The sequence below is a fragment of the Salvelinus alpinus genome, chromosome 19 (assembly GCF_045679555.1).
Source record: "Salvelinus alpinus chromosome 19, SLU_Salpinus.1, whole genome shotgun sequence".
Lineage (NCBI taxonomy): Eukaryota > Metazoa > Chordata > Actinopteri > Salmoniformes > Salmonidae > Salvelinus > Salvelinus alpinus.
Window position 1 is genome coordinate 29,723,197 of NC_092104.1, and position 26,709 is coordinate 29,749,905.

General features: G+C 45.7%; 2 protein-coding genes across 3 annotated transcripts; both read right to left on the reverse strand.

Annotated features, from left to right (window-relative positions):
- Positions 1 to 7,488: 7,488 nt before the first annotated feature.
- On the reverse strand, positions 7,489 to 11,604 carry akr1a1a (aldo-keto reductase family 1, member A1a (aldehyde reductase)). 2 transcript variants are annotated; one of them, XM_071352858.1, is made up of 10 exons: positions 10,450 to 11,604; positions 9,512 to 9,625; positions 9,300 to 9,419; positions 9,061 to 9,212; positions 8,757 to 8,952; positions 8,630 to 8,679; positions 8,342 to 8,491; positions 8,176 to 8,248; positions 7,890 to 7,976; positions 7,489 to 7,682 (listed from the first exon to the last, which is right to left on the reverse strand). In XM_071352858.1, the coding sequence occupies exons 2-10, from the start codon at positions 9,590 to 9,592 to the stop codon at positions 7,617 to 7,619; spliced, it is 975 nt and encodes a 324-aa protein (XP_071208959.1). In that variant the 5' UTR covers positions 9,593 to 9,625; positions 10,450 to 11,604; the 3' UTR covers positions 7,489 to 7,616. The 2 variants fall into 2 exon arrangements, 1 of the variants encoding a protein (XP_071208959.1); XR_011669020.1 differs by having other exon boundaries at positions 7,630 to 7,682; positions 7,890 to 7,948.
- A 138-nt stretch (positions 11,605 to 11,742) lies between these two features.
- Positions 11,743 to 25,167, reverse strand: LOC139545266 (transitional endoplasmic reticulum ATPase). Its single transcript, XM_071352857.1, has 17 exons — positions 25,012 to 25,167; positions 23,504 to 23,615; positions 23,128 to 23,300; positions 22,881 to 23,023; positions 19,227 to 19,357; positions 18,848 to 18,979; positions 18,563 to 18,665; positions 18,311 to 18,444; positions 17,933 to 18,068; positions 17,717 to 17,829; positions 16,372 to 16,536; positions 14,497 to 14,619; positions 14,000 to 14,212; positions 13,529 to 13,837; positions 13,173 to 13,328; positions 12,920 to 13,074; positions 11,743 to 12,260 (listed from the first exon to the last, which is right to left on the reverse strand). Exons 1-17 carry the CDS (start codon positions 25,026 to 25,028, stop codon positions 12,155 to 12,157), a joined length of 2,421 nt encoding a protein of 806 aa, XP_071208958.1. The 5' UTR covers positions 25,029 to 25,167; the 3' UTR covers positions 11,743 to 12,154.
- Between the last annotated feature and the right edge of the window lie 1,542 nt (positions 25,168 to 26,709).

Here is a 26,709-nt window from a genome sequence, read left to right on the forward strand (position 1 = left end):
ATACACTAAGCCTTTAAACAGCATGGAAAATTCCAGAAAATTATGTCATGGCTTTAGAAGCTTCTGATAAATTATGTCAATTAGCCTGAGTCAATTGGAGGTGTACCTGTGGATGTATTTCAAGGCCTACCTTCAAACTCACTGCCTCTTTGCTTGACATCATGGGAAAATCAAAAGAAATCAGCCAAGACCTCAAATTGTAGACCACAAGTCTGGTTCATCCTTGGGAGCAATTTCCAAATGCCTGAAGGTACCACGTTCATCTGTATAAACACTATGGGACCACGCAGCCTTCATACCACCCAGGAAGGAGACTGTCTCCTAGAGATGAACGTACTTTGGCGCGAAAAGTGCAAATCAATCCCAAAACAGCAAAAGACCTTGTGAAGATGCTGGAGGAAACGGGTACAAAAGTATTTAGATCCACAGTAAAACGAGTCCTATATCGACATAACCTGAAAGGACGCTCAGCAAGGAAGAAGCCACTGCTCCAAAAAAGCCAGACTACGTTTTGCAACTGCACATGAGGACAAAGATCGTACTTTTTGGAGAAATGTCCTCTGGTCTGATGAAACAAAAATAGAACTGTTTGGCCATAATGACCATCGTTATGTTTGGATGAAAAAGGGGGAGGCTTGCAACCAGAACGCCACCATCCCAACCGTGAAGCACGGGGGTGGCAGCATGTGGGGGTGCTTTGCTGCACTTCACAATGGCATCATGAGGGAGGAAAATGATGTGGATATATTGAAGCAACATCAAGACATCAGTCAGGAAGTTAAAGCTTGGTCGCAAATGGACAATGACAAAGTCAAGGTATTGGAGTGGCCATCACAAAGCCCTGACCTCAATCCTATAGAAAATTTGTGGGCAGAACTGAAAAAGCGTGTGCGATAGAGGAGGCCTACAAACCTGACTCAGTTACAGCAGCTCTGTCAGGAGGAATGGGCCAAAATTCACTTATTGTGGGAAGCTTGTGGAAGGCTAACCAAAACGTTTGACCCAAGTTAAACAATTTAAAGGCAATGCTACCAAATACTAATTGAGTGTATGTAAACTTCTGACCCACTGGGAATGTGATGAAAGAAATAAAAGCTTAAATAAATAATTTCTCTCTATTATTCTGACATTTCACATTCATAAAATAAAGTGGTGATCCTAACTGACCTAAGACAGGGAATTTTTACTAGGATTAAATGTCAGGAATTGTGAAAAGCTGAGTTTAAATGTATTTGGCTAAGGTGTATGTAAACTTTCGAATTCAACTGTACGTTGATTCTCACGAAGGGAACAGGAACTGCAGTACAGATGATTCTTCTGTAATCAAATTTAGAGAGTAGGCCTAGTAATTCCAGTCAGGCGTTGTGTAGAAATTAAACAAGTAGATCTGTGTCTAGATGTGGGGTCAGTAGATCTGTGTATTGTATTTATTATGGATCCCCATTAGCTGTTGCCAAAGCAGCTACTCTGGGGTCCAGCAAAATTAAGGCAATTTATACAATTTTAAAACATTACAATACATTCACAGATTTCACAACACACTGTGTGCCCTCAGGCACCTACTCCACCACTACCACATATCTACAGTACTAAATCCATGTGTATGTATAGTGCGTATGTTATCGTATGTGTGTGTGTATGCATGTGTCTGTGCCAATGTTTGTGTTGCTTCACAGTCCCCGCTGTGCCATAATCTGTTTTTTTAATCTAATTTTACTGCTTGTGTCAGTTACTTGATGTGGAATAGAGTTCCATGTAGTCATGGCTCTATGTAGTACTGTGTGCCTCCCATAGTCTGTTCTGGACTTGGACTGTGAAGAGATCTCTTGTGGAATGTCTTGTGGGGTATGCATGGGTGTCCGAGCTGTGTGCCAGTTTAGACAGACACCTCGGCGCATTCAACATGTCAATACCTCTCACAAATAATGTCGAGATGTGGGGTCGGTTGATCTGTCTCTAGATGTGGGGCCGGTAGATCTGTCTCTAGATGTGGGGCCGGTAGATCTGTCTCTAGATGTGGGGCCGGTAGATCTGTGTCTAGATGTGGGGTCAGTTGATGTGGGGTCAGTTGATCTGTGTCTAGATGTGGGACCGGTAGATCTATGTCTAGATGTGGGGTCGGTAGATCTGTCTCCAGATGTGGGGCCGGTTGATCTGTCTCTAGATGTGGGGTCAGTTGATGTGGGGTCAGTTGATCTGTGTCTAGATGTGGGGTCAGTTGATGTGGGGTCAGTTGATCTGTGTCTAGATGTGGGACCGGTAGATCTATGTCTAGATGTGGGGCCGGTAGATCTGTCTCCAGATGTGGGGCCGGTTGATCTGTGTCTAGATGTGGGGTCAGTTGATCTGTGTCCAGATGTGGGGTCAGTTGATCTGTGTCCAGATGTGGGGTCGGTTGATGTGGGGTCAGTTGATCTGTGTCTAGATGTGGGGTCAGTTGATGTGGGGTCAGTTGATCTGTGTCTAGATGTGGGACCGGTAGATCTATGTCTAGATGTGGGGCCGGTAGATCTGTCTCCAGATGTGGGGCCGGTTGATCTGTCTCTAGATGTGGGGTCAGTTGATGTGGGGTCAGTTGATCTGTGTCTAGATGTGGGGTCAGTTGATGTGGGGTCAGTTGATCTGTGTCTAGATGTGGGACCGGTAGATCTATGTCTAGATGTGGGGCCGGTAGATCTGTCTCCAGATGTGGGGCCGGTTGATCTGTGTCTAGATGTGGGACCGGTAGATCTATGTCTAGATGTGGGGCCGGTAGATCTGTCTCCAGATGTGGGGCCGGTTGATCTGTGTCTAGATGTGGGGTCAGTTGATCTGTGTCCAGATGTGGGACCGGTAGATCTATGTCTAGATGTGGGGCCGGTAGATCTGTCTCCAGATGTGGGGCCGGTTGATCTGTGTCTAGATGTGGGGTCAGTTGATCTGTGTCCAGATGTGGGGTCAGTTGATCTGTGTCCAGATGTGGGGTCGGTTGATCTGTCTCCAGATGTGGGGTCGGTTGATCTGTCTCTAGATGTGGGGTCAGTTGATGTGGGGTCAGTTGATCTGTGTCTAGATGTGGGACCGGTAGATCTATGTCTAGATGTGGGGCCGGTAGATCTGTCTCCAGATGTGGGGCCGGTTGATCTGTGTCTAGATGTGGGGTCAGTTGATCTGTGTCCAGATGTGGGGTCAGTTGATCTGTGTCCAGATGTGGGGTCAGTTGATCTGTGTCCAGATGTGGGGTCGGTTGATCTGTCTCCAGATGTGGGGTCGGTTGATCTGTCTCCAGATGTGGGGTCAGTTGATCTGTGTCCAGATGTGGGGTCAGTTGATCCGTGTCCAGATGTGGGGTCAGTTGATCCATGTCCAGATGTGGGGTCAGTTGATCCGTGTCTAGATGTGGGGTCGGTTGATCCGTGTCTAGATGTGGGGTCGGTTAATCTGTGTCTAGATGTGGGGTCAGTTGATCTGTGTCTAGATGTGGGGTCAGTTGATCTGTGTCTAGATGTGGGTTCAGTTGATCTGTGTCTAGATGTGGGTTCAGTTGATCTGTGTCTAGATGTGGGGTCAGTTGATCTGTGTCTAGATGTGGGGTCAGTTGATCTGTGTCTAGATGTGGGGTCAGTTGATCTGTGTCTAGATGTGGGGTCAGTTGATCTGTGTCTAGATGTGGGGTCAGTTGATCTGTGTCTAGATGTGGGCTTGGTAGATCTGTGTCTAGATGTGGGGTCAGTTGATGTGGGGTCAGTAAATCTGTCTAGATGTGGGGTCAGTTGATGTGGGGTCAGTAGATCTGTGTCTAGATGTGGGGTCAGTTGATGTGGGGTCAGTTGATCTGTGTCTAGATGTGGGGCCGGTAGATCTGTGTCTAGATGTGGGGCCGGTAGATCTGTCTCCAGATGTGGGGCCGGTAGATCTGTGTCTAGATGTGGGGTCAGTTGATGTGGGGTCAGTTGATCTGTGTCTAGATGTGGGACCGGTAGATCTATGTCTAGATGTGGGGCCGGTAGATCTGTCTCCAGATGTGGGGCCGGTTGATCTGTGTCTAGATGTGGGGTCAGTTGATCTGTGTCCAGATGTGGGGTCAGTTGATCTGTGTCCAGATGTGGGGTCGGTTGATCTGTCTCCAGATGTGGGGTCGGTTGATCTGTCTCCAGATGTGGGGTCAGTTGATCTGTGTCCAGATGTGGGGTCAGTTGATCCGTGTCCAGATGTGGGGTCAGTTGATCCATGTCCAGATGTGGGGTCAGTTGATCCGTGTCTAGATGTGGGGTCAGTTGATCCGTGTCTAGATGTGGGGCCGGTAGATCTGTGTCTAGATGTGGGGTCAGTTGATGTGGGGTCAGTAGATCTGTGTCTAGATGTGGGGTCGGTAGATCTGTGTCTAGATGTGGGGCCGGTAGATCTGTGTCTAGATGTGGGGTCAGTTGATGTGGGGTCAGTAGATCCGTGTCTAGATGTGGGGTCGGTAGATCTGTGTCTAGATGTGGGGCCGGTAGATCTGTGTCTAGATGTGGGGTCGGTAGATCTGTGTCTAGATGTGGGGTCAGTTGATCTGTGTCTAGATGTGGGGTCAGTTGATCTGTCTCTAGATGTGGGGTCAGTTGATCTGTCTCTAGATGTGGGGTCAGTTGATCTGTCTCTAGATGTGGGGTCAGTTGATCTGTCTCTAGATGTGGGGTCAGTTGATCTGTCTCTAGATGTGGGGTCAGTTGATCTGTCTCTAGATGTGGGGTCAGTTGATCTGTCTCTAGATGTGGGGTCAGTTGATCTGTCTCTAGATGTGGGGTCAGTTGATCTGTCTCTAGATGTGGGGTCAGTTGATCTGTCTCTAGATGTGGGGTCAGTTGATCTGTCTCTAGATGTGGGGTGGGTTGATCTGTCTCTAGATGTGGGGTCAGTTGATCTGTCTCTAGATGTGGGGTCAGTTGATCTGTCTCTAGATGTGGGGTCAGTTGATCTGTCTCTAGATGTGGGGTCAGTTGATCTGTCTCTAGATGTGGGGTCAGTTGATCTGTCTCTAGATGTGGGGTCAGTTGATCTGTCTCTAGATGTGGGGTCAGTTGATCTGTCTCTAGATGTGGGGTCAGTTGATCTGTCTCTAGATGTGGGGTCAGTTGATCTGTCTCTAGATGTGGGGTCAGTTGATCTGTCTCTAGATGTGGGGTCAGTTGATCTGTCTCTAGATGTGGGGTCGGTTGATCTGTCTCTAGATGTGGGGTCAGTTGATCTGTCTCTAGATGTGGGGTCGGTTGATCTGTCTCTAGATGTGGGGTCGGTTGATCTGTCTCTAGATGTGGGGTCGGTTGATCCGTGTCCAGATGTGGGGTCGGTTGATCCGTGTCCAGATGTGGGGTCGGTTGATCCGTGTCTAGATGTGGGGTCGGTTGATCCGTGTCTAGATGTGGGGCCGGTAGATCCGTGTCTAGATGTGGGGTCGGTAGATCCGTGTCTAGATGTGGGGTCGGTAGATCCGTGTCCAGATGTGGGGTCGGTTGATCCGTGTCTAGATGTGGGGTCGGTTGATCCGTGTCTAGATGTGGGGCCGGTAGATCCGTGTCTAGATGTGGGGTCGGTAGATCCGTGTCTAGATGTGGGGTCGGTAGATCCGTGTCCAGATGTGGGGTCGGTCGATCCGTGTCTAGATGTGGGGTCGGTCGATCCGTGTCTAGATGTGGGGTCGGTAGATCCGTGTCTAGATGTGGGGTCGGTAGATCCGTGTCTAGATGTGGGGTCGGTTGATCCGTGTCCAGATGTGGGGTCGGTTGATCCGTGTCTAGATGTGGGGTCGGTTGATCCGTGTCTAGATGTGGGGTCGGTTGATCCGTGTCTAGATGTGGGGTCAGTTGATGTGGGGTCAGTAGATCTGTGTCTAGATGTGGGGTCGGTTGATGTGGGGTCGGTAGATCTGTGTCTAGATGTGGGGTCGGTTGATCTGTGTCTAGATGTGGGGTGGGTTGATCTGTGTCTAGATGTGGGGTCGGTTGATCTGTGTCTAGATGTGGGGTCGGTTGATGTGGGGTCGGTAGATCTGTGTCTAGATGTGGGGTCGGTAGATCTGTGTCTAGATGTGGGGTCGGTTGATGTGGGGTCGGTAGATCTGTGTCTAGATGTGGGGTCGGTAGATCTGTGTCTAGATGTGGGGTCGGTTGATGTGGGGTCGGTAGATCTGTGTCTAGATGTGGGGTCGGTAGATCTGTGTCTAGATGTGGGGTCGGTAGATCTGTGTCTAGATGTGGGGTCGGTTGATGTGGGGTCGGTAGATCCGTGTCTAGATGTGGGGTCGGTAGATCTGTGTCTAGATGTGGGGTCGGTTGATCCGTGTCTAGATGTGGGGTCAGTAGATCTGTGTCTAGATGTGGGGTCGGTAGATCTGTGTCTAGATGTGGGGCCGGTAGATCCGTGTCTAGATGTGGGGCCGGTAGATCCGTGTCTAGATGTGGGGTCAGTAGATCTGTGTCTAGATGTGGGGTCGGTAGATCCGTGTCTAGATGTGGGGTCAGTAGATCTGTGTCTAGATGTGGGGTCGGTAGATCTGTGTCTAGATGTGGGGCCGGTAGATCCGTGTCTAGATGTGGGGCCGGTAGATCTGTGTCTAGATGTGGGGTCGGTAGATCTGTGTCTAGATGTGGGGCCGGTAGATCTGTGTCTAGATGTGGGGCCGGTAGATCTGTGTCTAGATGTGGGGTCAGTTGATGTGGGGTCGGTAGATCCGTGTCTAGATGTGGGGTCGGTAGATCTGTGTCTAGATGTGGGGTCGGTTGATGTGGGGTCGGTAGATCCGTGTCTAGATGTGGGGTCAGTTGATGTGGGGTCGGTAGATCCGTGTCTAGATGTGGGGTCAGTTGATGTGGGGTCGGTTGATCCGTGTCCAGATGTGGGGTCGGTTGATCCGTGTCCAGATGTGGGGTCGGTTGATCCGTGTCCAGATGTGGGGTCGGTTGATCCGTGTCTAGATGTGGGGTCAGTTGATCCGTGTCTAGATGTGGGGTCGGTTGATCCGTGTCTAGATGTGGGGTCGGTTGATCCGTGTCTAGATGTGGGGTCAGTTGATCCGTGTCTAGATGTGGGGTCAGTTGATCCGTGTCTAGATGTGGGGTCAGTTGATCTGTCTCCAGATGTGGGGTCAGTTGATCTGTCTCTAGATGTGGGGTCAGTTGATCTGTCTCTAGATGTGGGGTCAGTTGATCTGTCTCTAGATGTGGGGTCAGTTGATCTGTCTCTAGATGTGGGGTCAGTTGATCTGTCTCTAGATGTGGGGTCAGTTGATCTGTCTCTAGATGTGGGGTCAGTTGATCTGTCTCTAGATGTGGGGTCAGTTGATCTGTCTCTAGATGTGGGGTCAGTTGATCTGTCTCTAGATGTGGGGTCAGTTGATCTGTCTCTAGATGTGGGGTCAGTTGATCTGTCTCTAGATGTGGGGTCAGTTGATCTGTCTCTAGATGTGGGGTCAGTTGATCTGTCTCTAGATGTGGGGTCAGTTGATCTGTCTCTAGATGTGGGGTCAGTTGATCTGTCTCTAGATGTGGGGTCAGTTGATCTGTCTCGATGTGGGGTCAGTTGATCTGTCTCTAGATGTGGGGTCAGTTGATCTGTCTCTAGATGTGGGGTCAGTTGATCTGTCTCTAGATGTGGGGTCAGTACGGATCATTGAAGGGGAAATGGGGGTGTTCTGCGTCCCTCCACACTCTCTTTCCGTCCCTCTGTGAAGAGAACACACAGTTCCATTCTGTAACACCGGAAAACCCCATGTCTCAACTGAAACTCAGCTAAATTTGGCTGCATCTCAGTAGTCTCATATGGTATCCACATCTACTCTCCTTCACCTGTCTAGTTGTGACCCGGGGAGGAGGCCGTATAAGACTATTGACATGCACCCTGAGGTCTCATCTGAGACAATTGGAACTTACCTCCACAGCTGGGACGATGTACCTCTCGTTTCTGCTGAATGACTCCATCTGCTTCATGTCTTCATCCGACAGAGAGAAGTCAAACACCTGTCAATCAGACACAAACGCCCAATCTAGAAAACAATCACAGTAGCTGCACAGAATTGTAACCTGTAGTTTACTAGACTCAGCCGGCCCTGGATCTCGTGAAAAGTCGCATTTTGGGGAAGAGGTTCGTAGTTTCCAAACTGGTCAAAAATCATGCAGGTCAATGTGTATTCATTCCACTAGATGGCGCTATCCTCACCTGTAGGTTCTGCTGGATCCTGGAGGGGGTGACACTTTTGGGGATGCAGACTACCCCTCTCTGTACCTGCCACCTGGAGACACAGACAGACACTCACCTGAGAATTGCTCATTACACTGTGGCTAGTTACACGGAGATGTTTGTGTGTTACAGTGTACTGTGTTACCTGAGTATGACCTGAGCAGGGGTCATGCTGTGGCGGAGGGCGATAGCCCCCAGTCCAGGGTCCTGCAGCAGGCAGGGTTCATCAGGCGAGGCCCAGGGCCTGTCACCACTACCCAGGGGGCTGTAGGCCGTCACACATACACCTACCGACCTGGAACATACGCAAACTATTACACACACACACACACCTACAACCGTGGAATACACACACAGTTACACAAACCTACAGACATACACAGGGGCACACACACCACTACACAATCTACCTTACACACACACACAAACCTACCTGCAGTGACTCAGCAGCTTGGCCTGGGACAGGTATGGGTGACACTCCACCTACAAAGACACAGTTACACCAACACACATAGTCAGAGAATATTACACAGACATACTGTACACACACAGTCCCATACCTGGTTGACTACAGGCTTGTGTTTGGCGATGCTGATGACATCGTCTGTCTGTCTGGCGTTGAAGTTGGACAGACCGATGGCTCGGACCAGCCCCTTATCAACCAGGCTCTCCATGGCAACCCATGTTTCCTGGTAGTGTATGTCATCGTAACACACACTCCCATCGGCCCGCTTGGGCATCAGCTCTGTCCCACGCCTGGAGAATACACAGGCAGCTCAGAGGACCATAACATGTCTGGGACGGGTTTCTAGTACAAATGTGTAGTCATATTGAGGTGCGAGTAGGGGTGTGTGTGTTGCTCACTGGAAGGCCATGGGCCAATGCATGAGGTAGAGGTCCAGGTAGTTCAGTCCCAGGTGTATTAGACTCTTCCTACAGGCGGTCTCTACATCGTCAGGGTGATGCTGGGTGTTCCACAGCTTAGAGGTCAGAAATACATCCTCACGACGCAGGGCCTGGGGGGCAAAACAGGGGATCAACACACATGCACAGCTTTCCAGAAGGGTTTTCCTAGTGCTCTGATCAAAAAGTGTGTGGCTCACCTTTCCTGGTCCCAGCCTCAGAGCCAGTGCCTCCCCGACCTCCTGCTCATTACTGTACGCAGCAGCACAATCAATGTGTCTGTAGCCACAGTCTAGAGCCGTCAGCACAGCCTGCTTCACCTACAGTGACACAGATAGTCAACACACACGTTAAGGTTTAGGTTATCTGTGTGGATGTTCGTTTTTTGAATGAGAATTAATAGCATTTTGACCTGTCCAGGGGCACTCTTCCAGGTCCCCAGCCCCACCAGGGGAATCTTATGCCCTGACGACAGGGTCACGCAAGAACTCATGGTTCAGTCCAGAGGTTCTGAAAGGCAGGCAAACTGGCAGACAGACAAGCACACATCATGAATGGACGAATTAAATGTTATATGAGGTAGTAACATGGTGTCCAGCTCTGGAGGCTAAACCATCACTATAGATCTCTGAGTATGACCCAGTTGACCTGGTGTCAGTTGCAAATCACCATGACTAAGTCTTAATGCTGTGTTACTGATTATCACTCATGTTTGAATTCATTAACTCAGCACAGGGGACTCAGATGTGTGACATATAATGAGAAAGATAATATACCTAAAATATTCATACAACAGTTAAAACAGGCAAATCCTCTCTTTTCTCTCAGTCTCTCTCTTTCAAACTCTTTCTGAACCTTTCATAACGTAACTCTATAAGAACCTAGTTTCTATACCTAAATAGCTGATCCAACTATATGACAGTCACAGGCTGGCTTTATGGGAACACATTACTGATTAACATCATAGCATTATAATCCTCTATGTCACGTGATACAGTATTGTATTAAAGTATAGTACAATGCCTAAAATAGGTTGAGTGGTCTGAGGTCATGCTGATCAAATCAGAATCCCCCCCATCTGCTACTTCTTTCAGCTTCAGCTTTACAGTTTAAATGTAGTTTGTTCCAGTAGATTAGGAGTCTGTAACCGTGTCCACCATTGCCTGAACCACAATGTGAGCAAATAGTGATGTAAGATAGAACTGAGAAGAGATACACAATAGTACATATCAGTCACACTAACACCCTGGTGCCTTTCCCCCTGTGGAAAGAGAGAAGGTTCTCTAATGTGAGAAGTTATGTCCGTGTGTATCATGCTAGAGTAAGAATGTGAGGAGTGATAGTTCTTACCAATCAGACTTCTGTGAGTGTCAGAGTGTGTGTGATGCTCAGTAGTCAGGCTGGTTTTAAACAGACAGAGGTCAAAGTCTGGATGGATCTGTTTATCTGTAACCCAAACGGTTGGGAAACTTCTAAAACTAACTATAGTCATCTACAGAGCACCAACAGTCAATGAACAGCCCACATGTAAATAACCCATTTTCAGTCTCAGAATAACACACTCATGGTCTCATGAATTAGAACATTGACACTCAACATCATGTGTCAAAACAAGAAAAGAGCCAACCTTAAAGGTCCAGTGCAGTCTGTCTTATATATATTTCCACTCTGAAGTTGGAATAATACTGTGAAATTGAGCCATTTCATAATTTTCACTTTTAGTGTGAGAGCCATTTGAAAAGACCACTTGAAATCTCAGCCTGTTTTTGTGGGATGGAGTTTTGGCCTTCCATGGTGACATCACCATGCAGTAAATTAGTTATTAGTTCACGTGCTAGTAGGAACTCTGAAATTTCCGACTTGCTAACTGGTTGTAGTTATTATACACGTCGCGTTCAACCAATTAGCAAGTCGGACATTTTCAAGTTTCGACTAGCGCTTGAACACGGCAATAATGGACCAATAAGAAAGAGTTCCAAACCTCTGCCAATAACAGTTAATTTTCAGTTTTCCCTCCCCACTCAAACCACTCCCAGACAGTGCTCACAAAATTTGACCTTTAAATGTCTGTTTTGTTATGCAACCTGGGATGGGTTTGGCCTAGTAAATGTGACAGTGTGGTCAGATACAGGATTGTAGACATTGAATAATGCCCACCATTTTGAATACAAATATTCATGACAGGTCACACATTCATGACAGCTCGTGCACGCAACTCCTTTCCATTGTAATTTACAGGTATTTAATGCTATATGAGACCATTGAAGGCCAGGATGATTAGGTGGCCATAGTGGTATGGTGACCAGGTTGGGAAGGACACTAGGGTTTAGACTTCTACTCAATTCGAGTGCCATGGGACGTTTAGTGACCACTAGAAAACAGAGTTAGTTCAGTGAACAAGCTTGTGTTAGGACTAGCCCTGTAGACCTGAGGGCTCACGTTAGCTCCCAGAGCAAATACATAGGCTTTTTAGCTCAGTGGGCTAACACAGTCCTAAAGCATGCAGATGGCCTGGGTTTGATACCTGGTCCCACATAGTAAGTTGAACCTCTGACATCTCATCTAAAATAATGACAAACTGGTTTGACAACTTTGTTATGGTGAACCTAGTGTGGAACAGTTTTCAATATCATCAAACTACAGTAATTTTGTGAGATTTTATTTTCAAACTTGTCGTCATACATTACATGCTACTATTCATAAAAAAATTAGCAATTTTTTTCTTTCTTATAGCTGGTAAACATAGGGTTGTGATAATAAACTGAGGCCACTCACCCCCCCCCAAAGTCAACCAATCATCTTTAACTTTTCACCTCTATCCACTGCCCCGCTTTCCCGTAGCAGGCAGTAAAAGAAACGCCTGAGCGTGGTCTGTAGAAACCGGAAGCTTCCAGTTTGAGGAAGGATCAAACCAGGTAGCTACACGCTTTCGCCACCAGAGAGGAATCATACAACAAAAACACATGAAAGAAAGATGAGTCCTAAAAAGTCAATCAGGTTTGAATGTTTGTACAGGTGTGATCACATAAGAGCTGGGCACCATCCGTCAGTCCATCTATCCATACAGGTCGTCATCGTTATCCTCGTTAAACACTGGCCCCCCGCCAGTTCCCCCGGTACCCTGGCTTGGACCACTGCCCCCTGCAGCACTGGATGGGAACCTGTGAGAGAAAGACAATAGTCACCATTATAAACCAGGTAGTTAGGGTCCTGGATGCTGATTGGCTGAAACAGCATTAAAGCCGTATGTATATATGGCCAATATACCACAGCTAAGGGCTGTATCCAGGAACTTCGCGCCTAAGAACAGCCCTTAGCCGTGGCATATTTTAGCAATAAGGCCAGAGAGGGTGTGGTAGATGGCCAATACACCACGGCTAAGGGCTGTTCTGTTATACGGTCTGACATACCATGGCTGTCAGCCAATCAGCACTCAGGGCTTGAACCACCCAGTTTATAATTAAGCAATAAAGGCACGAGGGGGTGTGGTATATGGCCAATATACCACGGCTAAGGGCTGTTCTTATGCACGACGCATCACAGAGTGCCTGGACACAGCCCTTAGCCGTGGTATATTGGCCATATACCACAAACCCCAGAGGTGCCTTATATTGCTATTATAAACTGGTTACCAATGTAATTAGAGCAGTAAAAACAAATGTTTTGTTGTACCCGTGGTATACGGTCTGATATATTGGCAATATACCACACCTCCTCTGGCCTTATTGCTTAAATATACCACAACCCCTCGGGCATTATTGCATAATTATAGCACATTAAACACTGTCACACACACCCCTGCGGTCACACATAAACGTACCTGAAGCTGCCAAAGCCTCGGCTCTGCTGCAGTGTCTGGGCAAACATCTCGTATTTGCGGATGTCATTGTCGCTGACGGAGCGGCGGGCGAATCGCATGGCCTCCTCAAAGTGGTCCTTCCTGATCTCTGGCACAGGGTCATCCTCCTCCACCTCCTGGAGACGGGAATAGAGGGAGGGAGGAAGGTAATTGAAAAAGAATAGTAGACCGAGAGAGAGATGGCGTGAACGAGGTGTGCCGTGTGTGAACTGACCATAGCAGAAGGGTTGGTCTGCCTCTCCCTCTCTCGGCGAATCTCGTTCTCGATGCACTCTCTGATGGCCAGCTTACAGGCCCGCTGGCAGATTTCTGTAAGGTCAGCACCCGAGAACCCATTGGTCATCTTAGCCAGGAAGTCCAGATCAACATCCTATAGGATAGAGGGAGGAGACAGAGTGTAACCAATCAACGTCAGGGTAATATGACAGATCTATAGCACCTGAAACATATTACATATTGGTGTGAGTCACTAAATCTAGTTACATAACACAACTACCATCGGGCTCTTGCTACATTAGCATGATGACAGGTGTAGAAAGATGTAGTGTTTATGAGCGGTGTGTGTTTTACCTTGCTAATGGGGCTCTTGCGGAGGTTAGCCTTGAGAATGTTGATCCTGCTCTTCTCGTCAGGCAGAGGGATGTAAATAAGCTGGTCCAGACGGCCGGGTCGAAGGATGGCAGGATCAATGATATCAGGGCGATTGGTGGCGCCGATGATGAAGACGTTCTTTTTGCTGGACATGCCGTCCATCTCAGTCAGGATCTGGTTGATGACACGGTCGGCCGCTCCGCCACCGTCTCCCACGTTACCCCCACGGGCCTTCGCTATGGAGTCCAGCTCGTCAAAGAACAACACACACGGGGCTGCCTGGCGAGCCTGTACACACAGAAAAACACAGTAGATTACACCATATACTATTGAAAATGGTGTACCACAGGGTTCAATGCCAAGACCACTGTTTTTCTACATGTTTATTTATGACCTACCATAGCGCACGAATACAAATGTTAACTTTGGCGAGTCACTTCTATGTCATACCTTGTCAAAGATCTCCCTGACGTTAGCCTCAGACTCTCCGAACCACATGGTGAGAAGCTCAGGTCCTTTGATGGAGATGAAGTTGGCCTGGCACTCGTTGGCGATGGCCTTGGCCAGCAGGGTCTTACCGCAACCCGGGGGCCCGTAGAACAACACTCCCTTAGACGGGGTCATACCGAACTTCAGGAACTTATCAGGGTGCTCCACTGGGTACTATAGGGGAAAGATAGAGATAAGGTATGACAATGTGTGTAAGGTTCAACTTTGTGCACGGGTGTGATTGCAGGCCTGCATAGGACGAAGGCAGAGCAGCTAGCGAGGTACTGCTCTGTGTTAACGGTCACGGGCAGCCTTGCTGTATGGAGAAGGTGCTTTTTTTTCATCCACAAGTGTCCATATATCCATGACTTATGAAATGTTTGAATCCTTCGACTACTGTGATTTGTGGATTCAAATAAAGCATTTTAAATGTGTTTGTGTGTGCGCGCGCATCGTACCTGCACCAGTTCCTGCAACTCCCTCTTGACATCTTCCAGTCCTCCAATGTCCCCCCAGGTAATGTTAGGAACCTCTACCACCGTCTCCCTTAGAGCTGATGGGTTACTCTGGCTCAGAGCCCACTGAAATACAAAACACACGTTTAATATCATATACAGTTGAAGTCAGAAGTTTACATACACTTAGGTTGGAGTCATTAAACTCATTTTTCAACCACTCCACACATTTCTTGTTAACAAACTATTGTTTCGGCAAGTCGGTTAGGACATCTACTTTGTGCATGACACAAGTAATTTTTCCAACAATTATTTACAGACAGATTATTTCACTATCACAATTACCAGTGGGTCAGAAGTTTACATACACTAAGTTGACTGTGCCTTTAAAAAGCTTGGAAAATTCCAGAAAATTCCATCATGGCTTTAGAAGCTTCTGATAGGCTAATTGACATCATTTGAGTCAATTGGAAGTGTACCTGTGGATGTATTTCAAGGCCTACCTTCAAACAGTGCCTCTTTGCTTGACATCATGGGAAAATCCAAAGAAATCAGCCAAGACCTCAGAAAAATGTTTGTATATCTCCACAAGTCCGGTTCATATTTGGGGGCAATTTCCAAATGCCTGAAGGTACCACGTTCAACAGTATAAGCAATAGTACGCAAGTATAAACACCACGGGACCACATAGCCGTCATACCGCTCAGGAAGGAGACGCGTTCTGTCTCCTAGAGATGAACGTACTTTGGTGCGGAAAGTGCAAATCAATCCCAGAACGGCAGCAAAGGACCTTGTGAAGATGCTGGAGGAAACAGGTACAAAAGTATCTATATCCACAGTAAAATGAGTCCTATATCGACATAACCTGAAAGGCCGCTCAGCAAGGAAGAAGCCACTGCTCCAAAACCGCCATAAAAAAGCCAGACTACGGTTTGCAACTGCACATGGGGACAAAGATCGTACTTTTTGGAGAAATGTCCTCTGGTCTGATGAAACAAAAATAGAACTGTTTGGCCATAATGACCATTGTTATGTTTGGAGGAAAAAGGGGGAGGCTTGCAAGCCGAAGAACACCATCCCAACCGTGAAGCACGGGGGTGGCAGCATCATGTTGTGGGGGTGCTTTGCTGCAGGAGGGACTGGTGCACTTCACAAAATAGATGGCATCATGAGGGAGGAAAATTATGTGGATATATTCAAGCAACATCTCAAGACATTAGTCAGGAAGTTAAAGCTTGGTCGCAACTGGGTCTTCCAAATGGACAATGACCCCAAGCATACTTCCAAAGTTGTGGCAAAATGGCTTAAGGACAACAAAGTCAAGGTATTGGAGTGGCCATCACAAAGCCCTGACCTCAATCCTATAGAAAATATGTGGGCAGAACTGAAAAAGTGTGTGCGAGCAAGGAGGCCTACAAACCTGACTCAGTTACAGCAGCTTTGTCAGGAGGAATGGGCCAAAATTCACCCAACTTATTGTGGGAAGCTTGTGGAAGGCTACCCGAAACATTTGACCCAAGTTAAACAATTGAAAGGCAATGCTACCAAATACTAATTGAGTATATGTAAACTTCTGACCCACTGGGAATGTGATGAAAGAAATAAAAGCTGAAATAAATCTACTATTATTCTGACATTTCACATTCTTAAAATAAAGTGGTGATCCTAACTGACCTAAGACAGGGAATTTTTACTAGGATTAAATGTCAGGAATTGTGAAAAGCTGAGTTTAAATGTATTTGGCTAAGGTGTATGTAAACTTCCGACCTCAACTGTATACATAACCAGGAGTTGTATAGTTATTATGTACTAGGTTGTGGTAGACTGTGTAGTCTACCCTAGGTAGTGACAGTCAACACTTGGTAGTGTGTTTCCTACCCTGAAGTCGTCCATGGTAACGGCCAGGGAGTTCATGACCTCCGCATCGATGGTCTCGTCCTCCAAGTCGATTAGGTCCATCTTCTTCCTGATGGCCTGGAGAGCAGCCTCAGAGCACAGGGCAGCCAGGTCAGCACCCACGTGACCGTGGGTCTCATTAGCCACCTACACGGAGATACAGGGGGAGTTAACACCCACGCCAGCCTCGGAACACAATGCTACCAGTTCAATGGGTGTGGGAAATGTGTGTCGGCCACCTAACAAGACACACACCCAGGATGTGGCACCCTATTCCTTCAATCAGGGATTGACAACTTTTTTTGCCACTTGTCCATTGGACAAGTAGGACAGATTTTTTATTTTGTGCAAAAGCTCAAGTCACTTGTCCCCAAATAAAATTATCCAACACCATTTTTACATCACTGTATGAAGCAAAGAACCACTTTTAAAAATAAAAAGCATTACGATTTTTTTTACCATAGATAATCTGACAAAAATGTAGGCTACTCAGGGTCAAGATTGACGTTGAAATTGGACGTTTATTTCCCGATGTCCGCCTTCAAAATCAGCCACAAGGGACAACAGTGAGCACTATTACCATCAATTAGACTTGGGTTTTACTAGGGTGTTGTGGATTGGGTTGGTGGATGGGAGTAATCTATGAATATTGTTCCAATGTTGGCCTCTCTTATCCAATTCTGATCGGAATAATTATTCGATATTGTGATGTGATTTTTTTTTACTTGTCCATTCGGACAACTTAAATCTATATTCTTCTTATCTGACAATTATTCTCCTTGTCCCAGCGCAGAACTATTTTTTTTTGGTATTTTACCCCCTTTTTCGTGATCTCCAACTGCGATCCAATTTGAGTCTTGTCTCATTGCTGCACACTCCGTAACGGGCTGAGGAGAGACGAAGGTCGAGTCATATGTCCTCCAAAACATGACCCGCCAAACCGCGTTTCTTAACACCTGCCCGCTTAACCCAGAAGCCAGCTGCACCAATGTATCGGAGTAAACACTGTTCAACTGACGACCCGCCAAACAGCTTGCAAGCGCCCGGCCCGCCACAAGGAGTCGCTACAGCGTGATGAGCCAAGTAAAGCCCCCACCGGCCCAACCTTCCCCTTAACGACACTGGGCCAATTGTGCGGCGCCCTATGGGACTCCCGGTCACGGCCGGTTGTGACACAACCTGGGATCGAACCCGGGTCTGTAGTGATGCAACAAGCACTACAATGCAGTACCTTAGAATGCTGCGGGAGGCCTCAGTGCAGCACTTTTGACCAGGGCGGTAGGGAATAGGATGCCATTTGGGACACAAGCCAAGAGTCAGCACACACCTGTTCAAGGTCAACATCGTCATTCAGTTTCATGTTCTTGGTGTGGATCTGCAGGATTTCCAGTCTGCCTGTAGCATCAGGGATTCCAATGTCCACCTCCCTGTCAAAACGCCCTGGAGGCACAAGCACGTTGGAGCATTAAAGCAACAAATATAACTGCACAATAAAAACATCAAAACACCCTGTAACCAACCGGTAAAAAGTGTATATACGTACCAAATCTCCTAAGTGCAGCGTCTATGCTGTTGGGTCTGTTGGTGGCTGCCATGACAATGACATGAGCCCTCTGCTTCAGCCCGTCCATCAGGGTCAGCAGCTGAGACACGATACGCCTCTCCACTTCTCCATGGGTCTACAAACACACACACACATGTCAACAACAGCAGGATATGCCTCTCCATCTAATCATGGGTCTACAGAAAATGTCAGATCAGTTCATAGCTGCTGGACTTTGTTTTTATTGAAGTGATACAATGTCATAGTTGGGTGACCCTTTAGAAGGATTTTTCCGGTTCCTTTGTATTCCATTTTTATTCTCCTGGTCTGCACATCAACCGATGGACACCGTTAATACCCATTCTCTCTCCCCCACACCTTCTCTCTCTTTGGAGCGATAGCATCCAGCTCATCAATGAAGATGATGGCAGGAGAGTTCTTCTCAGCCTCTTCGAAGGCCTTCCTCAAGTTGCTCTCACTCTCTCCAGCCAGCTTACTCATGATCTCAGGACCTACGGACAGGCACACAGACAGAAGGGCCATACAGAGCAAATCAAAACAGCAAGAGTACAATGACATATCATGAACACTGAACCTCTGCCAGGGAAAGGGTAAGGTTTAGAATCTCACCGTTGATGAGGAAGAAGAAGGCTCCGGTCTCATTAGCGACAGCTCTGGCAATCAGGGTCTTTCCTGTACCGGGGGGTCCATACAGCAGGATACCACGGGGGGGCTGGAGGGGAGTACAGGTGCATGTCAGTCATTAGAACATTTCTAATAGTGAAAAATGCTTACTTCTTAAGCCAATTGAAATTGTTGACTTTCAAGTCTGGAAAGCATGTTTTTAAACTCCTTACTGTTCAAGAAAGTGTGTAGACTAACAAGGCCTTGAAGATAGTGAACTGTGTGTGTTACCTTGACTCCTATAGCCTTGAATAGTGCAGGGTGTCTGAGTGGCAGCTCCACCATCTCCTTGATCTGAGCCAGCTGCTTCCTCACTCCTCCGATATCGTCATAGCCCACCTCATTCAGGGACTCCTCCTCATCCTACACACACAGAAAACACACACAGATATAAGTCTGAGGCTTGAGAGTAGGTTTGCTTACTAGGGCTAAGTATTGGCAGGGACTTCAGGATACATAGGTCCCGATTCATTACATATTCCCACCCGAGCCTCTAGCTGTGGACCTGGAGAAAAGCAACGCTAATTGGCTAAAAGTACAACGCCTAGATTTACATAGGCTAAATTAAGAGTGCTCTGCCCACAAGCAATTGGTTGAGGTTGTGACCCACCTCTCTCCTGATAGGCTCTCCCTCACAGTGGATGACGGTATCGGGAGCAACGATGCAGTAAGGGTTGGGGTCAGTCTCCACCAACTTGAACTCCACCGCACGCATACCCCCCCGAACCAGGAAGATATCACCTACACACAATGACATATTACAGAATCAAATATAGAACAAACAATTGTTCACCGGTGCTGTTTTGAAACAAAACGATTGGTAACAGGTGTGTGTTAGGGATGGGCACAGTTAATCGACTATCCAGACATCCAAACAGACATTCGTATTTGAACACATTTTGGGATCATTTTTTAGGCCTGTTTTAACCATGAAAAAGCTGTTTAAATGAAATTGTCCATGTTACACACAAGATACACCATGACATGTGAAATGCTTAATTTAATAAAACAACAAACTTTAGAATGTAGTGTTTATGTACGGCGCATTGAGCACTGTCAAAGTCCCATGGCTTTGACAGTTCATTGTTAACAGCACTACTGTAAATGCAGCCTAGTTCTGAGCACACACAAAGTTAATGTTTTATTTTCAAACAAATTCTCTCTCGTGGGTTATGGGTTGCGCTTTACATGAGGGCATTTGACGATCATAGCTCATTTAGCCCTCTGGTCAGCCCTGACAGCGGTATGCCATTTTCCCCACTTCAAATAGCAGTTAGCCTACAGGCACACACCAACCGAGGGTCCCCACAAGACCTGACACAGATTAATGCAAAACACTAACCAGAAAACATTTTAAATATATATATAATCTGTTCTATTATGGCGAACATTAGACTTCACGTTCACTGTTAGCCTAGACTACTGTTAGCTAAAAACTACCGGAATAGCACCCTGAAAACAACTGTACACTGTCTGCTGCGGCATCATTCTGATTAGAGGTCGACCGATTATGATTTTTCAACACCGATATCGATTACTGGAGGACCGAAAAAAGCTGATACCGAATAAATCGGCCGACACATATATATATATACACACACACACACATACATATATATATACACATACAGTGGGGAGAACAAGTACTTGATACACTGCCGATTTTGCAGGTTTCCTACTTACAAAGCATGTAGAGGTCTGTAATTTTTATCATAGGTACACTTCAACTGTGAGAGACGGAATCTAAAACAAAATCCAGAAAAATCTCATTGTATGATTTTTAAGTAATTCATTTGCATTTTATTGCATAACATAAGTATTTGATACATCAGAAAAGCAGAACTTAATATTTGGTACAGAAACCTTTGTTTGCAATTACAGAGATCATACGTTTCCTGTAGTTCTTGACCAGGTTTGCACACACTGCAGCAGGGATTTTGACCCACTCCTCCATACACACCTTATCCAGATCCTTCAGGTTTCGGGGCTGTCGCTGGGCAATACGGACTATCAGCTCCCTCCAAAGATTTTCTATTGGGTTCAGGTCTAGAGACTGGCTAGGCCACTCCAGGACCTTGAGATGCTTCTTACGGAGCGGAGCCACTCCTTAGTTGCACTGGCTGTGTGTTTCGGGTCGTTGTCATGCTGGAAGACCCAGCCACGACCCATCTTCAATGCTCTTACTGAGGGAAGGAGGTTGTTGGCCAAGATCTCGTGATACATGGCCCCATCCATCCTCCCCTCAATACGGTGCAGTCGTCCTGTCCCCTTTGCAGAAAAGCATCCCCAAAGAATTATGTTTCCACCTCCATGCTTCACGGTTGGGATGGTGTTCTTGGGGTTGTACTCATCCTTCTTCTTCCTTCAAACACGGCGAGTGGAGTTTAGACCAAAAAGCTTTATTTTTGTCTCATCAGACCACATGACCTTCTCCCATTCCTCAATGATCATCCAGATGGTCATTGGCAAACTTCAGACGGGCCTGGACATGCGCTGGCTTGAGCAGGGGGACCTTGCGTGCGCTGCAGGATTTTAATCCATGGGCAATACATAGTGTGTTACTAATGGATTTCTTTGAGACTGTGGTCCCAGCTCTCTTCAGGTCATTAACCAGGTCCTGCTGTGTAGTTCTGGGCTGATCCCTCACCTTCCTCATGATCGTTGATGCCCCACGAGATGAGATCTTGCATGGAGCCCCAGACCGAGGGTGATTGACTGTCATCTTGAACTTCTTCCATTTTCTAATAATTGCGCCAACAGTTGTTGCCTTCTCACCAAGCTGCTTGCCTATTGTCCTGTAGCCCATCCCAGCCTTGTGTATATAAATTTGCAATAATGACAATTACAACAATACTGAATGAACAATGCACTTATTTTAACTTAATACATAAATAAAATCTATTTAGTCTCAAATAAATAATGAAACATGCACAATTTGATTTAAATAATGCAAAAACACAGTGTTGGAGAAGAAAGTAAAAGTGCAATATGTGCCATGTAAAAAAGATAACGTTTAAGTTCCTTGCTCAGAACATGAGAACATATGCAAGCTGGTGGTTCAATATTCTCAGTTCTTCAACATTCCCAGTTAAGAAGTTTAGGTTGTAGTTATTATAGGAATTATGATGCGTCGACTATTTCTCTCTATACCATTTGTATTTCATATACCTTTGACTATTGGATGTTCTCATAGGCACTTTAGTATTGCCAGCCTAATCTCAGGAGTTGATAGGCTTGAAGTCATAAACAGCGCTGTGAAGCAAGCATTGCTAAGAGCTGCTGGCAAACGCAGTTAAGTTTGAATGAACGCTTACGAACCTGCTGCCGCCTACCACTGCGTCAGACTGCTCTATCAAATCACAGACTTAATTATAATATAATAAACACAGAAATACGAGCCGTTGGTCATTAATATGGTCAAATCCGGAAACTATCATTTCGAAAACAAAACGTTTATTCCGTTCCGTATTTTATCCCTAAGTCTAAATATTGCAACCTTCAATGTTATGTCATAATTATGTTAAATTCTGGCAAATTAATTACGGTCTTTGTTAGAAAGAAATGGTCCTCACACAGTTCGCAACAAGCCAGGTGGCCCAAACTGTTGCATATATCCCGACTCTGCGTGCAATGAAAGCAAGAGAAGTGACACAATTTCCATAGTTAATATTGCCTGCTAACATGAATTTCTTTTAACTAAATATGGAGGTTTAAAAAATATATACTTCTGTGTATTGATTTTAAGAAAGACATTGATGTTTATGGTTAGGTACATTCGTGCAATGATTGTGTTTTTTTCGCGAATGTGCTTTTGTTAAATCATCCCCCATTTGGCGAAGTAGGCTGTGATTCGATGAAAAATTAACAGGCACCGCATTGATTATATGCAACGCAGGACAAGCTAGTTAACCTAGTAATATCATCAACCATGTGTAGTTAACTATTGATTATTCTTTTTTATAAGAGAAGTTTAATGCTAGCTAGCAACTTACCTTGGCTCCTTGCTGCACTCGCGTAACAGGTGGTCAGCCTGCCACACAGTCTCCTCGTGGAATGCAATGTAATCGGCATCCAAAAATGCTGATTACCGATTGTTATGAAAACTTGAAATTGGCCCTAATTAAATCGGTCGACCTCTAATTCTGATTGGTCAAGAGAGTAGAGATTATTATATATAATTATGACTATACGACTATCCGGAAAAATATATTTTATGTGAATAGTGAAATAATTTCAAATGCTCATCCCTAGTGTGTGTACTGACCCTTGCGGATGGGCCTGTAGGCCTCTAGGAAGTAGGGTTTGAGGTAGACCTCAAATAGATTGCCAGTTATTCCCTCCACTGTATCATCAATAGGCAAAACGTGGATCCTCTTCCCATACTTCACATCAGGACACGGCTGGATACTGCAACAGGAAGAATAGAGAAACATCACTCATCTAAATTTGCTTTGGGCATATGTACAAAAACAAACTTGTTTGTTCCAGTGTGTGCGAATCTGTATGTGTACCTGATGACATCCCCCAGACGGACGCGGAGGTTGTTGCGGACCACACGGTTCATGCGGATCTTCTCATCAGAGCAGGTGTCGTCAGACAAAACAATACATACTGACTCCCTGCGCTTCTTACCCTTCATCAGCACTGTGTCTCCACGAAACAGCTGCAGCTCATCCATCTTTGCCTAAAAACAGAACATGAACACCATGAGTTTCACTAGATGTTCTAAACACTTTTAGTACAGCAGGATCAGATCGTTTACAGATCTTTGCCACAGCAGCAGCAGAGAAACAAAATAACACATGTTTGCTTAGCGCCAGAATAATTACATTCTGGGACTGTGAACAGAGGATGAGGATACAAATCCACCCAATCACCTGTGCATACCTGAGAAAGAGAGACCACACTGTTGTCTTCATTGATGGATTCATCGACAATCAATCTGTTAGGTCTGGTCTTCTGCTTCAAAATCGCAGTGGAAAGATCATCATTTTTGGATCTGGGTGAAACAAACAAAAGCGATAAGTTAAAACTGACTGTCTGATATTTCACAGTTACTACATACACATTCATTCTTGGGCTCCCGAGTGGCGCAGCGGTCTAAAGGCTCTGCATCTCAGTGCTAGAGGCGTCACTACAGTCACCCTGGTTCGAATCCAGGCTGTATCACAACCGTCCGTGACTGGGAGTCCCACAGGGCAGCGCACAGTTGGCCCAGCGTCGTCCTGGTTTGGTTTGGCCGGTGTTAATAAGATTTTTGTTCTTAACTGACTTGCCTAGTTAAATAACGGTTAAATAAAAATACAAAATCCTTGTCCTATTGGGAATATTGATTAACAACGTCATTATCTAGCTAACTAGATAGATAAGTATAGCTGTCTATAAATGCCAAGCTAGCAAGTTAACATCGCGCAATCACTTGACTTGGCCAACTTTCATATTGTACACTTTGTTTCATGATCAGATAAATAGCTATGCTAACGTTAAATAAATCCGAAATACTGTTCATTCATCGCCAGCTAATGTTGTTTAACTAGCTACTAGTAGCCAAGCAGCAGATGACACAGCAAAAGGACACACCTTTTGAGATCCCAAGTTGTCAAGTTACGGCTATGTATTAGCTACACCAGCTAAAACAGAGGTGTAGCTAGTTTGGTAACGTTATTGCATATGCTAGATTGCTAGCTAATATGTCATATTCCTAAATGACCTAAACCGTCATTACACTTTGAATGATACGTTTATTAGCTAGCTAACTAAACGGGTAACGTTAGGCTAACATGTTAACGTTAGTTTAGCTAAGCCAGTAAGTTAGTGACATGGCCGGCATTTTCATCAGCTTTGACAGTTAGCTAGCTACCCAACCACTTACGTTAGTTAACGTGAGGTAGCTAGCGAGTTGGCTAACTAACGTCAACACATTTACATGGTAATGTATTTAAAAAATGTGTCCTGCCTCTAATTCATCATCATGGGTCCTTGGATGAGTTTGTCAAGCAAGAGACTCACAGGCTAGTTAGTTAGCAACATATGTTAACATTGGTTAGCAAACTGTGCCGGTAGGCCCAGCTAGCTACGTTTTGTCAGGTTAAGTTGCCTAACGTTAGCTAGCTAGATACAAACGCCTGTCAGTCATGTACGATAGTTTTGGACATTCCATTGACTGGTCCCAATTACAGTGTACAACGTTACGAGCTAACGTTAGTTAATACTTGGTTGCCTAACTAGCTAGCTAAATCCATTCGTAGTAAGAGTCTTACATAAATCGTAATGTTAGTATGGCATGACATCCAATATGCTAACTAGCTAGCTGAGGTAAAATACCATAAGAGTCTAGTAGCAAAGCTAGCTAATTCGCTTGTAAAAATGACACGTTTGTATCTATTTATACTTACTCTCCTCCCGAGGCCATGGTGGTACTCCTCCTGAATTAGCTAGTGTGTATAAATAAAAAGTAGCTACTGTAGCTATTTGTTAAGCTTTGTCCGCAAAGTAACTTCACAACGTTCTCTTGAGCTCTTCTTCTTTACATTTGTATTGGCGGATCGCAACCGTGTGGTGCATACACCACCACCTACAGTAGTGGAGTGTGAGGCCATTCAAGGCCTCTTCTTCGTCGATGCGGTTGGCATCCAATAAAATGTTGCATTACCACCACCAACTAGACTGGGTTATAACACCCTTATACTTTACTTGAAAAAAGTAAAATAAATAAACATTTACCCTATCCCTACACTCATTAAAAAACCCACCACCCTACTCTACTATTTAAACCTATCTAGTCCTACCTCATGCAAACAGCCTGAAAGGACTGGACACCACCAATCAACACTCTCTTCTAACCTCAAATCTCGTACACCCAAATACTTCTCTGCAGCTGCAACCATAACCTCTATTTTCTGCAACTTACGTTCCATTCCTGCAGTACAGTTGATAACCATTACTATGAACGCTAAAAAGCCAATTTTACTGAAGCATATATCACTCGTTGGCATATCCCTCTGTACTGATACAGATCTACTACTCACATGAATCCTCTCAGGATCCCTCCCCCTTGACACATCTTCCTCAACTTTCTTCACTGCCTCAGCATATGACAACCTCTCCTCTACTCTAACCCTGGTAACCTCAACCTGCCTCTCTCGCACCGCATTCAAGGCCTCCCTATTCATGTGTTCCTCTTATCTGGTTCTGTGTAGGAGTTCATTACAAATCGTATAAAAATTGCCCTACCAACTAAAACTAAACCCATTAAAAAACATCCCCACTATTCCACTACTTGGCCCTATCTGATCCTACACCAAGCCGGCAGCCTGGTAGTGTGGGACACTATCGCTCAACACACCTTGTAACTCCTCTACAGTAAAATCTCGTACACCCAAGTACTTCTCTGCAGTTGCCACCACCACAGCTATTTTCTGTGATTTACATTCCGTTTCTGCTGTACAGTTAATAACCATGGCTATGAACGCTAAGAAGCCAACCTTACTGAAGTACATGTTATTCCTATCACTCTCTATTGGCCTCGGCCTACTCACAGGGATCCTCTTAGGCTCCCAGGCCCTGGACCCATCTTCCTTCACTACTCTCTTCACTTCCTCAGTGTACGACACCTTATGTACTACTCTGATCTTGGCAACCTCAACCTGCCTTTCTCTCAACGGACACCTCTGGTCTCCAGCACCATGTTTTTTTCTCACCTTTATTCAACCAGTTGGCCAGTTGAGAACAAGTTCTCATTTACAACTGCGACCTGGCCAAGATAAAGCAAAGCAGTGCGACAAAAACAACAACACAGAGTTACACATGGGATAAACAAACATACAGTCAATAACACAATAGAAAAGGTATATGTACAGTGTGTGCAAATGTAGTAAGATTAGGGAGGTAAGGCATTGAATAGGCCATAGAGGTGAAATAATTACAATTTAGCATTAACACTGGAGTGATAGATGTGCATATGATGATGTGCAAGTAGAGATACTGGGGTGCAAAAGAGCAAAAAAACAATATGGGGATGAGGTAGTTGGGTGTGCTATTTACAGATGGGCTGTGTACAGGTACAGTGATCGGTAAGCTGCTCTGACAGCTGA

Bases quoted from the DNA above. Each gene is read 5' to 3' on its own strand.
- akr1a1a (XM_071352858.1), bottom strand. From the start codon at position 9,592: ATGAGTTCTTGCGTGACCCTGTCGTCAGGGCATAAGATTCCCCTGGTG. The intron at 8,680-8,756 runs GTATGGGACTGT...GTGTCTTTGTAG, and splicing joins ACAAGCCTGTAGTCAACCAG to GTGGAGTGTCACCCATACCT. The intron at 7,683-7,889 runs GTAAGTTCCAAT...TTCTCTTCACAG, and splicing joins ACATCGTCCCAGCTGTGGAG to AGGGACGGAAAGAGAGTGTG.
- LOC139545266 (XM_071352857.1), bottom strand. The intron at 18,445-18,562 runs GTGAGATTCTAA...GCCTGTCCGTAG, and splicing joins CTTCTTCTTCCTCATCAACG to GTCCTGAGATCATGAGTAAG. The intron at 13,329-13,528 runs GTAAAACACACA...TCTATCCTATAG, and splicing joins GCAAGAGCCCCATTAGCAAG to GATGTTGATCTGGACTTCCT.